General features: G+C 41.1%; 1 protein-coding gene across 2 annotated transcripts in view; it reads left to right on the forward strand.

Annotated features, from left to right (window-relative positions):
- The window catches only part of MCTP2 (multiple C2 and transmembrane domain containing 2), a 107,943-nt gene that overhangs the window by 10,862 nt on the left and 82,124 nt on the right, over positions 1-14,957 (forward strand). Inside the window, exons 5-8 of one of the 2 annotated variants that reach the window (XM_076347985.1) lie at positions 8,408-8,550; positions 9,345-9,421; positions 10,602-10,713; positions 12,788-12,823. In XM_076347985.1, the coding sequence (XP_076204100.1) occupies positions 8,408-8,550; positions 9,345-9,421; positions 10,602-10,713; positions 12,788-12,823 (368 nt within the window). Of the gene's footprint in view, positions 1-8,407; positions 8,551-9,344; positions 9,422-10,601; positions 10,714-12,695; positions 12,824-14,957 lie in introns of those variants that run through there. The other variant, XM_076347986.1, reaches the window with a different exon arrangement.

Here is a 14,957-nt window from a genome sequence, read left to right on the forward strand (position 1 = left end):
GAAGCTCCTGGTTCTACTCAGCAAGTTCTCAGGGCTCTCCCTCAATTTACTCGTTATATGCTTAACAGTTATTAAGTAGGAATTAATTACACTTGGCTGAGTAAAGGTGAGCAGTAGTTCTGCAGATGACTGCAGGCTATAAGACCAACATGTGACTTTACTTTTTCCCAAACTTTCCAGGTATTTTTCTAGACTTTTTGACTCCCTGTGTACTGCTCTTTCCAGGATGTGTTCCCTTTGGTGTGATTTAAATTTCTCTTTCACTTTACCAGATTTTTATTACTCTTCCCCCCTCTCCTTCATAATATTATCCCTGTTAACCTCTGTTCTTTCCTGCTTTTCTCTTCACCTTTTGCCTCCTGCGTTGTTTTTTGTCTGTCTGTTGTCTCTCCAGTCCCTGACTTTCTGTAGCTGCTCTCCTTGTACCTGCTCTCTATAGAGAGGGTGCAGTGCATCAGCCCACAACTCTGGCTCAGCTGCATGTGCTCCCTGTTGCTTCCTGTAGTGCATAAGCAATGTAGGAGAAAAATCAGAATTGCAGCGTTTCCTTCTCCTCTTACCCTTTTTTTTTTTTTTTTTTGAAGGGAAAGAAAAAGCCTCCATACAGCAACACCCAATATATGTACTCCAGCTAAGGAAGCAGAGTGCTGTTAGGATCTTGGTTCTGGTGGAAAGGGGAGAGGCTCCTAAAAATCCCTCTCTGGGTTGAAATTGCAGTGTGTCCCCTCTTGGGGGTGCAGGATGGCAGAGGTGTAACCCGTTGGTCATCAGTTTGCTTGGAGTCCGATTTATTTGCTTCTTACTGATGCTTCTTGGGATACAGTCTAACTCAGTCATACATTAGAAACTGCTGAAGCAGATGGTAAGGTGCACTTGGCAGGCGTTCACATCACCTGCGTGTACGTTTGGTGCCTAATGTTAGACGGTGCATGGGTCCTCCCGTATTTATAGTTTTTGTAATTGATGAACCAAATACTGAAGGTTATAGATCTGTGCGTGTACCTACACAGTGCTAAAAGTTGGGTTTTTGTGTACTTTGTTTTGTATTACTGTTAATAGATGACATGATATATCATGGTGATGGTGGGGAGTTTCTGATCTATGTAGTTTTAATACTGTAAGTAGTAAGAAAGGAGAAATACATTTTATTAGTTAAATATTTGTGGAGTAGTGGTAGTTCTGCAGAAAACAGAGATAATTATATCTTATCTGGCTTAAAAAAATATTAAGCAATCTTAATCACCAGTGCTCTGTTATCACTTTGTTGCACCCTTAGTGGTTTTATGGCCTCGTTGAGCCTTGCTTTTGTGAAGCTCGCAACTTCCAGCTCCACACGCTTTGAACTGGGAGAGGCTGGAGCCCATTTCTACTTGCTGGTTCACTTTCACAGGGCAGGGTGATGCCTGATGTTCATTTGAGTCAGTCTAATGAAATCTGAAATGTCCTGCTCCCTTATAGCTCTGAGATGCTCTGATTGTGCACTTTGCTGCTTGTATGAGTCACCTTTGCACAAGGGTGATGCTGTGACACCGAGCAGCAATGTGATGCCAACAGCTATAAGGAAGTGTTACCTTCATTCAGTTGGCAAACGTAGCCTTACTGCTGTAAGAAAAAACAGAAACTGGGTTTTGAGTGCCTGTAAGGGTGAGAAGCCCCTCCTGTTTCCAAATCCTGTACTTTCAAGGTTTGAGTATATTTTTTCATCTGTTAAATAGTGTGGTTACAAGAAATATGTTTCTCGGATGTGATGTCAGCTGGTGAGTGGCTGTGGTTGCCGTCTTTTTTTTTTTTTTTTTCTTTTTTTCCCCTCTCAGCTGCATTGCTCCAGCCTGAATTTTGTGTCCCTCTTTTCCACATGGTCGTGTGTTTTCTAGATTTTTACAGGACCTTTGTGCCCCGTTTCTTTCTTTCAGGTTTCCCTTGTTGCTTCCTGTTGCTACACTTTGGTTTTGCTCTCATTTCTTTCCTCTCGTGATACAGCTGAATGTGCGAAAGGAGCAGGGTGGGTTGCAGGGGTACAGAAAGTGCTGTCACCTTTCTGGGTGCATCCTGCCTCACCCGTCCAGAGCACATCACCATCTGCTCTCACATCTAACACCACCCGCTGCCAGAGGGTCCCGATGGGCTCCTGGAGCTGGCAGAGAGGCCGTGCTGATCAGCTGCATGGGCAGCTCCTAGCATCACTGCGAGCCGTGTCAAAGCTCAGTCCCCAAGGACAAAATAAAATAGGACAGAATAACACGTACTTTTAACTTTAAGCAGTAAGAAACCTCCAGCAGCCCACCACTCATCGCTCTGGGCTATCCGGTGCCCAGGTCCATGCTGATACCAGAGTGCTGGAGGAAGGGATGTGTTTGTGCTGCGACGGGCGTTTGTCAGCTTAGAGCAAGTCCATTGTTTGGAAAGCAAATGCTCAGAGCAATTAGGCTGAATCGCTCCCTGCAAACACGCTGATTAATTTAGACTTTCTCTGTTTTCAGGGTATTTGCAATTAGATCATTAGTCCTTCAGATTTATTAATTATTGAGATGTATTAGGCAACTTTTCACACTTCTTTTTGAAAGGCGTAATCATGGCTAATTTACAAACGCTAAGAATTTGAGCGGTGCTGGGTAGTTATTTTGATGTTTTCTGGATCCCGTGTAGCTCTGCGTACAGCGGCTTGTGCTGTGAGCGTTTGTGTGCGCCAAATCCGGTTTCTGGAAGTGCAATGTGTGAGGCTGAAACTTTACCCTTATACACGGTGATCCCTGCAAGGCTCCCTCCTGGACTGGCCGTGGGAAATGAATGCACAATTAAGTTAAAACAAAAGCAATTAATCCAATATGTGTCTAGCCACCTTTGGTAAATTAATGTTAGATTAAGAAATACAGGGACGGCAGCACTGGAAGAGAATACGTAGGGCCCAGAGAATACTCTATGACTCTTCTTTTGTAGGTAGTTGTAATTTAGATGAGAGGTTTCTTAAACTGATCAAGCTCTGTCAGTTGTCAGAGTTGGCTCTTGGGGGCAGCTGCCTGCGTTAACAGCTCATACTGGCTCTTTCTGGGACCCCTATAGGGAGGTTTTTATAAGGCCAAAGACTGAGAATATAAGAAGATGCAACTATTTACACCAAAGGTCCTCAGTGCTGGCTAGTAATGTAAAAGTGGCTTCTGCCTTATCCTCGTGCCTTCCTGTGCGTTCGTACCTGAGTCCCGACTGGGAATACGACGTTCGATTGGACTAATGGTGTTTTGGTAGGGTCTTGGGTTTTTTCTCGGTTTGCTTATTTTAGTTTGTTGGGTTTTTTTTTTTTTAAACATTATTTGAGTGTCTTGCGTGGAACATCCTGCATCTGCTTCTTTCGTTCTACTAATGTTCAGTTCAGGCTTTTTTTCCCCCATCAACTGTGGGTTTGTTTGCATTCTTCACACTTCTCTGGTCTCTTTGGTTTATTGGTTTTTGTTGTGGTGGGGTTTTTTTTTTTGCTTGTTTGTTGGTTTATTTTCCCTTGGAACCTATTGGTGATGCTTGTTTCCAAGCAATGTTTCACTTCCATCTGGCCATGTAAAACTAGCTAGGCACAAAACTTTCCAAAATTACCTGAATTTCCTGCCAGCAGAATACTTTTTTTTTATTTCCCCTTTAAACCTTGATCTCAGCTATTTCACTACAAGAATATAGTGGTTTTCCACTTAAAAAGAAAAGTGTGTGTTCCATTTTAAAGTGTCTCTTGCTCCTTGTTGTAAATAACTTCAGTAATTCTATTTCTAGGAAGATTTTAAGAAACTTATTCTTTACGTGCATATAAAATAAATCCTTCATTTCCTTCTTCAGATTAAAGTTTAGGTTTTTAATAAAAACTTAAGATGTTCTAGGTTATATTTCACACTGTTCTTTGATTTATTCTGCCCCCCTCCCCCCCCCCCCCCCCGGGCTTTTAAGGCAACTTGGTGGTAACTTTTTTATTTATTTACGTAACGAGACTTGTTTCATGTGCTACGTTTCCAGTAAGTTTACTCCTATGAAATAGTCCGTGGCTTGAAATCATATCGGGTCTTCTGGTTTGGGTTTTTTTTTCCGAATTATGAAGCAAGTGTGTAGTAGTATTAAAGCCAGTTGATGTGATACATCTCTCGGTAGCTGCTAGAGGGCAGCAGTATCCATTTAAAAACACCGTTAACAGTTTCTTGGGCTACTAAACCCTGTCCTGCTGCTGTGTCCCGGCAACTTCTGCTCACTGAAGCTTGCTCAGATTTTAGCTGATGTTTGGTCTGCCTGCATTGCTTTTTAGTATTAGTGAAAGAAAATAGAAGTAAAATAGATATTACGGAAATGAATTCAAGGGAGCATCACAATTGAGATGCATGTTCTTTCTCTAATGAGAAAACAGGTCTAACTGATGGAATGACTTTTTTAGAGGTCATCCTTTCTTTTTACTCTTACTGGGTTTGTTTTAGGCTGAGAAGCAGATGATCCTGTTGGTTTTATATATTTTGTCCATATATTTTACTGTGTGAGAACCTTCTTGTCATTGCGTAACATTTAAATTAACCTCAAAGCATCACACCTTGCCTTCCCACCAGAGAAGTGTGTTTCTCGGGCTAAATTCTCAACTGATTTCAAGAAGAATCAGTCTCCTCACGTTACTCTGTTGAGACGTGGTTACAGCTGATGTGACAGAGATGAACAGGTTCAGACCTTGCATTGCAGAAGAGCCTGGGTGCATGTGCTTAAAAGTTGACTTGGTTGCCTTCACTAAGAAATGGCTGCCGAAAAGCTTTATTTTACTTTTTTTTAATGGCCTGGCTTCTTCAGAAAATTATTGGGTGCCTGTCACGTTATAGGAAAATTATGGAAAATATATCCTTTTCTAGCCTGGTTCATCTCTAAAATCAGTAGGCGCTTTTTGAAAAGTTATGCTTTTCTGGCTAGATTGTAGATTGTCTCTAATAAATAGCTTTTAATAGATCCAGACATCTTTCCAATCTTGAAACCAGAGGGCTTCAAGCCTTGAATTCAATTGCAGTTAATAATTTGCAGTCTGTGCTGTTTGTCCCGTCAGCTGGGGCTTGTCCACCTGGCTTATTTGTCATTCCCTGTCTCCTTTTTAACCTATTTTGATCACCTGGACCCAATCTGGAGCATCTTAAAGGAAAACAGAAATGGGCATGCTGACCCAGGGAGGTACAGGAGCTTCATCAACATCCCGGGAGCAACTTGGGGAAAGCCTTGAAAGCCCCAAAAGGGGCTGTGGTGCCATATGCAGCCCCATCAATTCTCTCCTGGCCATCCAGGTCCACCCGACCAAATGCCACCGAGCCCCGGTGCACGCCAGCTCCCGCTGCGGAGGTGAAAGTCCATCTGTTTGCCGGCGTGGAGGTGTCAGCCCGTCATTTGTATGATCCTGTGCCGCCGACCCCTTTCCCCCGCCTGCCTAGTTGAGATGTTACCCCTCTGACAGCCAGACAGGCGAGCGCCACCGAAGCCCATGCCCCTCCGCAATTATTTTCCCTAACAATTAACACCGGCACTAACTTGACACCTTTTCCTTGTTTGGCTTTTGTAAACCATCATCCCTTTTTCTATTAATTCCTGGCATTAATATTTTCTTTCGCGCAAGTGCCGCCGTTCACCCGTGAAACAGTTTGAACATTATGTAGCTGTCAAGATAGTAAGGGATTACCCAGTGTGCCTTGCCGGAGTAAGTGACACCACTGAGGCCTCGGTTTGAGATGTTTATTTTGAGAGTAAGCTGACAAGCATGAAGGCCTGATCCCAGAGTGGCAATCCTTTTTAATTAAAGGCCTCTTTTTATTATCGCTTTTTTCCCCTCACTGTTTTTTTATATTTTATATAAATATCTATATTTTTATATACATATATATTCCTTTTATATGCATATATACATTTTTATATATAAAACATATATAAATTCATGTAAATATAGAGGCATTCTTTTTTATACAGATATGCGAATGATTGCTAAAGCCTGGCTCACATGAGCGGTGCTGGGCAGCCCTTCCCCCTCTTTTATTTTCCTTTACTGTATAACAACATGGAAAGCTTTCAGAGCAATAATGCGATTGGGATGCTTACTTAGCTATAGTCGTCTTGCTTCCCATCCTCGGAGAAAAGGCTGGGAGTTTTATACTTGCAGATATTGAACTTGCTGGCTGTTTGCTTTCTCTGTCTCTTCTTTCTCTCTCTCTTTTCAGGTTTTGCCCTCGTTCATGGGTTTTCTGTGCCAAAAGCGGTTGAGTTACGGCCATAGACCACCTGCCTCCATTGCTCTCTTCATGCTTTCGTTTCATCAGTTGCTTTCCTTGTCTTGGCCAGTTGCTATTTCATGCACAGAAGAGGTTGTGGACATTATTATTACTACTGTTGTTATTTTTAATAATGCAGCTTGCTCCTGCTTATCCTGTAAATAAAAGCCAGTTCTTTTTTTTTTATTTTATTTTATTTTTAAATGAGCTGGAAGAAACTAACACCAAAGAGCTCAATGCTGTTATTAACTTCTGCATCCTCTGAGGGCTGCTGCCCACGTTGTGGGACTACGATTTATCTGCGTGTTCCCACTTGTGGAAAGTGTGCTGGTTTTAAGCTGTACGTTTTATATAAGAGTATAATCATAGTTCTGAGAAGTATTCTAGGGAAAGGTCTAGTCCTAACCCATTGAAAACAATAAGAAGCTGCCCTCTGACTTCCCTGGCTTTGGATCGGGCCCTTATTATTCTCTCTTAGAGGAGCAGGAAAGGAGACGTCTTTTTAAATTTGCAGCTTTTTTCACAAAAAGGGGTTGATTTCAACAATTACTATTTAGGAAAAGAATCAACTGTAGGTAGTAGTTGAAAACCAGCTGATAATTTCCTTCTGTCAATGAAACACCCTTTATATGCAGAATTGGCCAGGGCTTTACAACTCTTCCCTTTTGAAATTAAAACAGAATAAAAACATTCTATAATTCTTAAAAATAAGTCTATGTCCCAGGAGCACAGTTCTTTACAGTACTATGTAATTCCAAATAGATGCTAACACATAGCTATTTTTTCTTGAGTCTAAGTCTGCCTTCACATAACACCCATCGGGGCTTTGGATGTTTAAATATGGATTTTCCACATTCTCACCGTTTCACCAAACTACTGACAAGACTGAGTATTGGTCTTAGGCTGGGTTATCCTGAACTGCCATGCGTTTGTCGGCCAGTATCTCAGTGGGACCCGGGGAGGACGGGTTCAGATTATTTCTGAATGTCAAGTCTGGTGTAGGAGTTGGTCTTTTCCTGCCAGCAGCCCACACTGCAGGCTGGGGGGCAGCCAGGACCATCGCGTTAGCTGTTATTCTTCTAATGAAATTGAACTGTTAGGAGGGAAGCTTAATTCCAAACATAAGGTATAATACAGACAATATTGACTATGACAGATGAATGGCACCTGGGATCAGTTAATTGTATAGGCTGCTACACCCCAATTTTATTCTTTCCCTTATTTGCAGCTTGTGAGATTTTTTTTGCGAAGCCTGTGTGCATTACTAAATCAACCATCTAGTTAAAGCCTTCATGCACTTTGTTCCCCCTTTTGTATGGTGTCTTGCACAGTGGTTGGTGTTAATGCAGATGCCACTGGTTTAATAATAATAAAAAGTTGATTCCCTCTTCTGTTTTCCTTTGACAGCTGCAAGTCTTTCTATTGCTGCCGAGTGGCACGAGCCTTACGCTCTGTCCATGGACATCTGCTCCATAAAAATATGGGACATTATTGCCGTGGCAAATTGTGCCACTTGGATTAAAAAATGTGTAACCTGAATATTGTTTGTTTGTCTTTACAGAGTCTATTCTGTGTGTGGTTTTTATCCTGAGCGGGTGAATAATGTCAGTATTTTTTCACTGGAACTTCAAATTTGGTTTTAAGTGTACTGGCAAGTGACACCACTGATGAAATCCTGATGAGCGTTTTAGCTATTGTTACTGGTTTCCTTGCAGCTCCTATCCCAAGTTACGATGCTTTTGAGTTTTGATCTTTTTATATATTCATAGTCACAGGATCACATTTTCTCTCTTCCACTGCCTGTGTGGTTAGTTGGCCTGTAAATAGTCCCTCATCCCTGCTTCTGTTTGCTCTTTTCCCTAATTAAAATGTTAACTATGTTACTAAAGGATAATTAACGTTCTTTAAGAATAACACAGCAGAGATCAAGCAAACTATGAAGAATTTTTGTTGCCTGCTTTCAAACAACTTTCTGGTTCTGTTCTATAGATTTCCTGTATGAACTAGCAATTTTTATATAGGTAATTAAGTATATGCACGTATATATAAAATAAGTCATTACCATTTATTATTGTTTATTGTTTTATGAATATCTAATTTAAAGTTGTGGGGTTATGGGGGGGCATGCTAATCTATTTTTTTATTAATTATCACAGGTACAAGTGACCCGTATGTGAAGTTTAAACTGAATGGGAAAACTCTATACAAAAGTAAGGTAGTCTACAAGAACCTCAACCCAGTTTGGGATGAAACTGTTGTGCTGCCTGTACAGACCCTCGATCAAAAACTCTGGATCAAGGTAAGTTTTGGGTTTAGATTTTTGAAAGATGGGGCAATATTTTTTTAAGCAATTATTTTCAACTTTAGAAACGTATTGATTTTTATTCACTGTAGCAGCGTAACGTAAAACACAATCCGGTTTAAGAGTTTCAGCAATTTCAAATTAAAATGCACATATGTCTGTTCCAGATTTTACTCGCGTGTTTTGCTTTCCATCTGCAAAAACCCAAGTTGAAATAAAACTCCTTGACTGGATATGATTAAAGCTATGGAGCTAAATTCTGCTCGCTCTTACCGTGCTTGTGCAAACTCGGTGAAACCAATCACGGTTTCATAAGCACGTTTTAAGAGTGTAATTTGGCTGGGTTGAACAGAATTATTACCTGGGATGCAGCCGTGACAAGTAGCAAAGCCTTTTCTCATTATGAGTAACGTTACAGTTACCAGAACTGCAAGCTACCAGTTGCGAGCACTAATTGCTAAAACATCTGTAGCCAGAAGTACCTGATTTTTGTGCAGCATTTCATTATGCTATCGCGCAGAGCATAAAGGAACAGGCACAATCCATAGCAGCACACATGTCTCTGTTTACACAATATTAAGAAGATACTTTCAAAATGCTGTTTAAATATTTAGTTAAAAATACAAATTAAAGCAGGGAGATGGAAAATTATCCCTGAATTGTATCTAAGCTTTGATCTTTCAAATACGAAATTGAACTGAAAGGGCTCAAAATATCTGTTCTTTTATTGGCCGGGATAAAACTGGCTTATGATGTGAAAATTATCAATATTTATTTTATTTTGCTACCAGGTGTACGATCGAGATTTAACCTCTTCAGACTTCATGGGTTCGGCATTTGTAACGCTCGCTGAACTTGAACTCAATAGGTAATACACTTGTTTAATTAAAGGTTATTAATGCAGCTTAATTGAGAAACATAGGAAAATAACGAAACGCTTTTGCTCTAGCTTGGAATTTGTCTATTCATGAAAACTTATTTTGATGGAAGGGTGGGGAGCACATTTAAAAAAAAAAAAAGAAATAGCATGGGATAAATCCTGTGCGCGCATGTTTTTATCCAGCGTTACGTACAGGATTCAGCTCCAACCCGGATGAGCCCAGTTCTGCAGAAGGTGCCCTTTCCTTTTCATGTCTAGGAAGAATAAGAGTTTCTATATGTGGCATTGTTTAGGGAGAGCTACACCAGAATAATTTATGGAGGTGGAAGAAGAAAGGGGGGAGAAAGTTGAGACCCCTTCTTAGCCCCACGTAGCGCGGGGTGCCTTTTTCTGTATATAATTGGGCTGGGGAGCGGTTTGCCCGGCTGGCTGCGAGCGCCCCGTTTCCAGCCTCCCCCCGCAGCCATCCGTCCCCGCGGCAGCTCATCTGGCCCTGATTTAGTGCGGAGGCAAGCCCTGCGCCTTTTGTCTGCTGCTGCTGCTCGGTCTCAATGTGGAGCTGGAAGCCAGGAATTCAAGTTTTAGTTCTCTCTTTTATACTCCCTCGCTGTGCGACTCTTTTCTTGGAGAAAATGAGTTCTCCCTGTGTGGGTGTGTTACAGCTCCCATGGCTGTTGTATCTGAATTTCTGAAACACTAATGAATTTATCTGCGAGAGAGTGCCACCAGGTAAATACCAGCATTCCCGTTTTCAGAGAGGGAACTGAGTCACGGAGGGAGATTAAACGCAGGCAGAGATAAGGCAGAATAAATATCTCTGGAGTCGAATCCCAGCCATTAATGTTTGAAAATTCACTTGGATGGGTTTCCCTGTCACTCTTCTTCCCTGTGAAGTGGAGGTAGTAGTAACTTAATTCGGCGTGTATCCGCATATGGAGAGTTATGAGTATTAAGCAATGCTATATAAACACCACGCTGCATTATTAAAAGGGGGGTGTATTTTGTCAGAACTAAGGAGGAATCCTCCAGATTTCCTGTTTTAACATTTAAACTCAATATTGGGAATTTCAGACAAGAAGCTGAAATTTGCACAGCTCAGTGTGACCTTTAATAATGAACTCGAGTTAACTGGAGTCAATCAATGCACGTCTTCTTTTTTTGCTTGTAGAACTATTGAACAGGTTTTAAAACTGGAAGATCCCAACAGTTTAGAAGATGACATGGGAGTTATTGTATTAAACTTGAGTCTAGCAGTCAAGCAAGAAGACATCAAGAGAAATGTAAGTGGCTTAGGAAATCAAATTTATAGCTGGAATGTGTGTGTGAGGGGAGAAGAGCTGGCCTGATCTGCTTCACTTGGAAATGCCACCTTTATTTTCGTCCTCCGAGATTCAATATTGAAATCGAGATAGATCATAGCTTTAAAAAAAGCCACATATTTAACTGGGTAAAAGTTGCTTAGACATCTGTAGCTGGATGGTTCTCTCGTAGCTGGGATGCGCGCTGTGCAGCGCTCTCCGTCTATCAGGGGTGTGGTATCCGTTACTGCGACGTGCAGGTTGCTGAAGTGAATGTATGAACCGTACCTGCTGTGATTGCTATTCCAGAGCATACTATTTTCTGATCTCCACCTGGGAGTTTAACACTTTAAAAAAAAAAAAAAAAGTTGTTATTTTTTCTTTTTTCTTTTTTTTTTTCTCCTATGACAATGGAAAAATATATCCGTGTGAAATCTAAAAGCAGAGATTTGATGTTAAGACTTAAACTGCACCAATCCTGCGGAGGAGCACACTGGCTGAGAGGAAGAGATTGCTTGTAAAAACCCTGATTTGGCCACTGAGAGTTTCTTGATGAGTTCAGTTGAACTTGGCTCCTGGTGCTGAAATATGGTGCATTTAATGATGCTAGAAACCCAGAAGAACCCGGGCAGAAACAGGGAACACCACAACTGAAGCTGATAGTTTCTAAATTTCAGGCCCTGCATGTGTGTTTTTGCTGTTGTTTTCATCTTTTAAGATTCCTACGGGTGTTTTACGTAGTGTGTGGAGCATACCTGTGTTGGTGAACTCATCCTGCCCCTGGCCAGCAAGGGATGGGGAAAAGCCAAGATCAGGCATTTACTTGGACTGGCTTGAAAACCAGAGCTACACATATAGAGCTTACCAATATTACACGTATTAAATATGTGTAATACATATGTAAAGAGAAAATATTCCTACAAGTCTTCTATATAGTCTAGTATGAAAGTTGCTGTTTACAGCACATTATTGAATTATAGGTATGGAATTCCAGTCTGAATGGGATTATTTATAGAAACGTAAATGTTTCAAGGGGTTAGAAAGCAAAATAAGAAAAAGCTGATGTGGGGCGTCTGCCATTCATTATTTATTTTTCAAATAATTTCAATAAATAATTTTCGAATAATTCAATAAATTGCCTTTTTGAGAATTGTAAAATCTCAATTAATATTAAGATAATTGTAGAGCTATTTCTACCTCAATATGTGATTATTTAAAAGCTTAATAACAACATTCAAGACACTGTTGTTGTGTTTATATATCTATACTATGAGATGGCCTTGATCTGGGATGTGAATTCCCCCTCTAACTTGTACAGGAGGGTGTTGCTGGTGGCACACATGTCGCTGGATGGCAGGAAGGGGTGAAGCAAAGACATAAAGTTTCTTTAGCGAAAAAGCAGTTTAGCCAAAAGAACCTCAGGACTTCTTCTGGCATTTTTGGGAAGGCGTGGGCTAAAGTGGACCTAGCCAGTGAGACAGAAAATACATTGGTTTAAAGTAACAGCTTTTGGTACTCTTGGGTGCTTAGTTAACATTCAGAGTGCAGATGATAGAAGAGTTGGTGCGCACTGTAATTTTTTTTTAAAGACGATGTTTTAAGCCCTCATATTTCAAATGCAAATTGCTCAGCCATTTCCAGTGGAATCAGAATAGTGAAATGGCTCTGTCCACATTAGCACTTAACAGCAAGACGATTTTTTTTTTCCCTTTTTAAATTAGCTTACTGTAGAACCAGATGGCACCAAAAGTATAAGCCGTGTTTCTTACTAATGGCTCTGGGTCCCTCCACTTTTTATTCTTGATTACTTTTTTTTAATTTCTTCTTTTTTTTGGTACAGTGCAGGTATTTTGAGTTTGATTGCTTTGTTCCATGAGGGAGGGGGGAGGTAGATGAATGCAGCCATAGATCCAGCCCCCTACTTAGTAATAAGCTTTTCTAACACATTTGACAAGCTGCTGTTTGAATTATGCTACTAAACACTTTCTCCATTTTACTCCTGCTCTGTTTCCTCTCTCTGGGTTCTTTTGGTACGGTGGTGGGGACCCATGGATAGAGATGGTCAAGTCGGAAGAAGCGAACCTCATCCAAGGTAATCCATATTTTTTTTCTCTTAAAAAAAAAAAAAAAGTCCCCTCCCAAAATCTGTGCCCTCCTCTGAAACAGAAGGGGTAAACATAGGAAAAGTCTGAAGTATAGGTGCAACCTGTCTTAATGTGGTGGCTGTGATACCCTTCGCTTTTTTGATTTTTTTCGATGTGATGAGAAATTGCTGCTGTTTTCTTATTGTAGGTGCTATGGTAGCGTGTAGTGGCAAGCGAGAGTAAGACCCCATTCAGCAAAGAGCTGTAGAAAGAGAGAAAAACCGTTTGTACTAAGGAGATGGATGTAAATTCCACCAAAAAAAAGGAGCTGTGGAGGATTTGAGTTGTTTAAGGACACCCAAAAGGTTGCCAATAGTTGGTACTGGAGTTGAACACGTGTCTCCTGGATCCCAGTCTAATCGTTTGGGTCGCCTCTCGCCACGGGAGGACTTTTGAGGCAGTATTTCTTCTGGTCGCTCCTGTGGGTTTTTGAAATTCCTTTTGTTCTTGGGATGGAGACCGAGCAGGCAGTTTTCATTACCAGCAGCGTAACAGAATTTCCAAGATTTGTGTGTTGCTACATATCTACATAACTTGCTTTCCTTGGTCCTCTGTAGTATCCCTGCAGGCTTCCACTACTTTTCTATTCCTGTACTGTCTCATTCTTGCATTAGATTTTAACTTGTTCGGGAGACAGACTGTGGCTTTTTATTTGTTCTGTAAAGCTTTAATTTGCCATTGAGTAAATAACAATGATATAGAAACTGCAGGCCCCAGTACCCAGCTTGAGAGCTATACAGTCTAACTTTCTAAAAAGCAGAATTTGGCTCTTACGAGAACACATATGCATCTTGATATTTTCCCTATATAACTATTGGTTTGTGCCTAAATAAATTGAATAATTAACCTCCTCTTGTTTTATTCATTACAACTGTGATGTGCAATGTGAGGAGCCAACCCTCTCAGGTATTGTGCCAGCAAGTATATTTTTGTCAATAGAAGAAGTGCAAAGTACAGCCCTTGGAGCTGGACGGCAGCTTGGCGAGCCCTGGTTCCAGGGATAACGCAGCCCTTCCCGCAGTGCTCGGCGCAGAGAGCCGCCAGGCATCCCTGAATGCTGTATGACAGAAAGTGATGGAATAATTGAAGAGCTCAGCACTTTAGTTTTTAACTAAAGCCTGGAAATTGCTCTGCCCTCACTCAATCAGTGTAGCTTGATTCCCCTTTTTCTCACGCGTGCACACACAGCTGTCTCTTGACGCTGGTTGGCTTTGCGTCCTGGGAAAGGGAGCCAGGTTTTTAAACTCTGGTCTTTTTTGTCCAGAACAACCAAACTTCTGTCTTGGTTGCTGTCGCTGGAATTCTTTTTTTGGTTGCGCTCTATATCTCGTTGCATTTTGAATAATTTTTTTTACGTACAGGTTTTTGGACCTTTAACTGTAAACCATACCGGCAGGTCGTTCAGTTCTCAAGACTCTGGCTTGTGCCTTAGCATCTTTTTAAATAAAATTAAGAGATGCTGAAGCATGGTACTGAGTTAGGAGAAGTGAAAGTATTGTTTAAAAGAGGAAGGAGGAAAAAAAAAAGAGCTGCAACCCTGTGCTCTATTCTGTTCCAGTCACTAGAGGGTAGGAGAGCTTCAGTTCTTCCTAGGGAAGACAGTTCATGCTCCAGTGTGATCTCTAAAGAAAAGCTCTGTGACCATCCAAAGGCAGTAAAAATATTTCCCGGCATGCGCTGGAAAAATCTGACAAAGCAGTATTTCCTAGTTTATTGATTCTGCTACTGCACTAAAACACTAGTACTGTACATCAATAACCATCTTTAGTTAGGAAACTCTGGTCTGTGGAAGCAGTACTAGCAGTTTGTGGCAGAACATAAAGGCTAGAAAGAAAAATTGTGTGCATGGGGAATATAGGTGTCTAGGGAAGGCGCAAGAGGTTATGGAAGAATAGCCAGAGAGTATGATGGGGTAGAAAACAATGTTGCTGGACGAGATAAAGATACAGGAATAAGGGGGGCAGGGAAAATGGAGAGAGCTCTGTAACAGATACACAAACTCGTCTCTTTTTTGGCTACTGAGCTTGACTGGTTGTTGTGGGACAAAAAGGCCATATACTTTCTATTTGAGCAGCTGAACTG

The sequence above is a fragment of the Aptenodytes patagonicus genome, chromosome 10, assembly GCF_965638725.1.
Source record: "Aptenodytes patagonicus chromosome 10, bAptPat1.pri.cur, whole genome shotgun sequence".
Taxonomy (NCBI): Eukaryota; Metazoa; Chordata; class Aves; order Sphenisciformes; family Spheniscidae; genus Aptenodytes; species Aptenodytes patagonicus.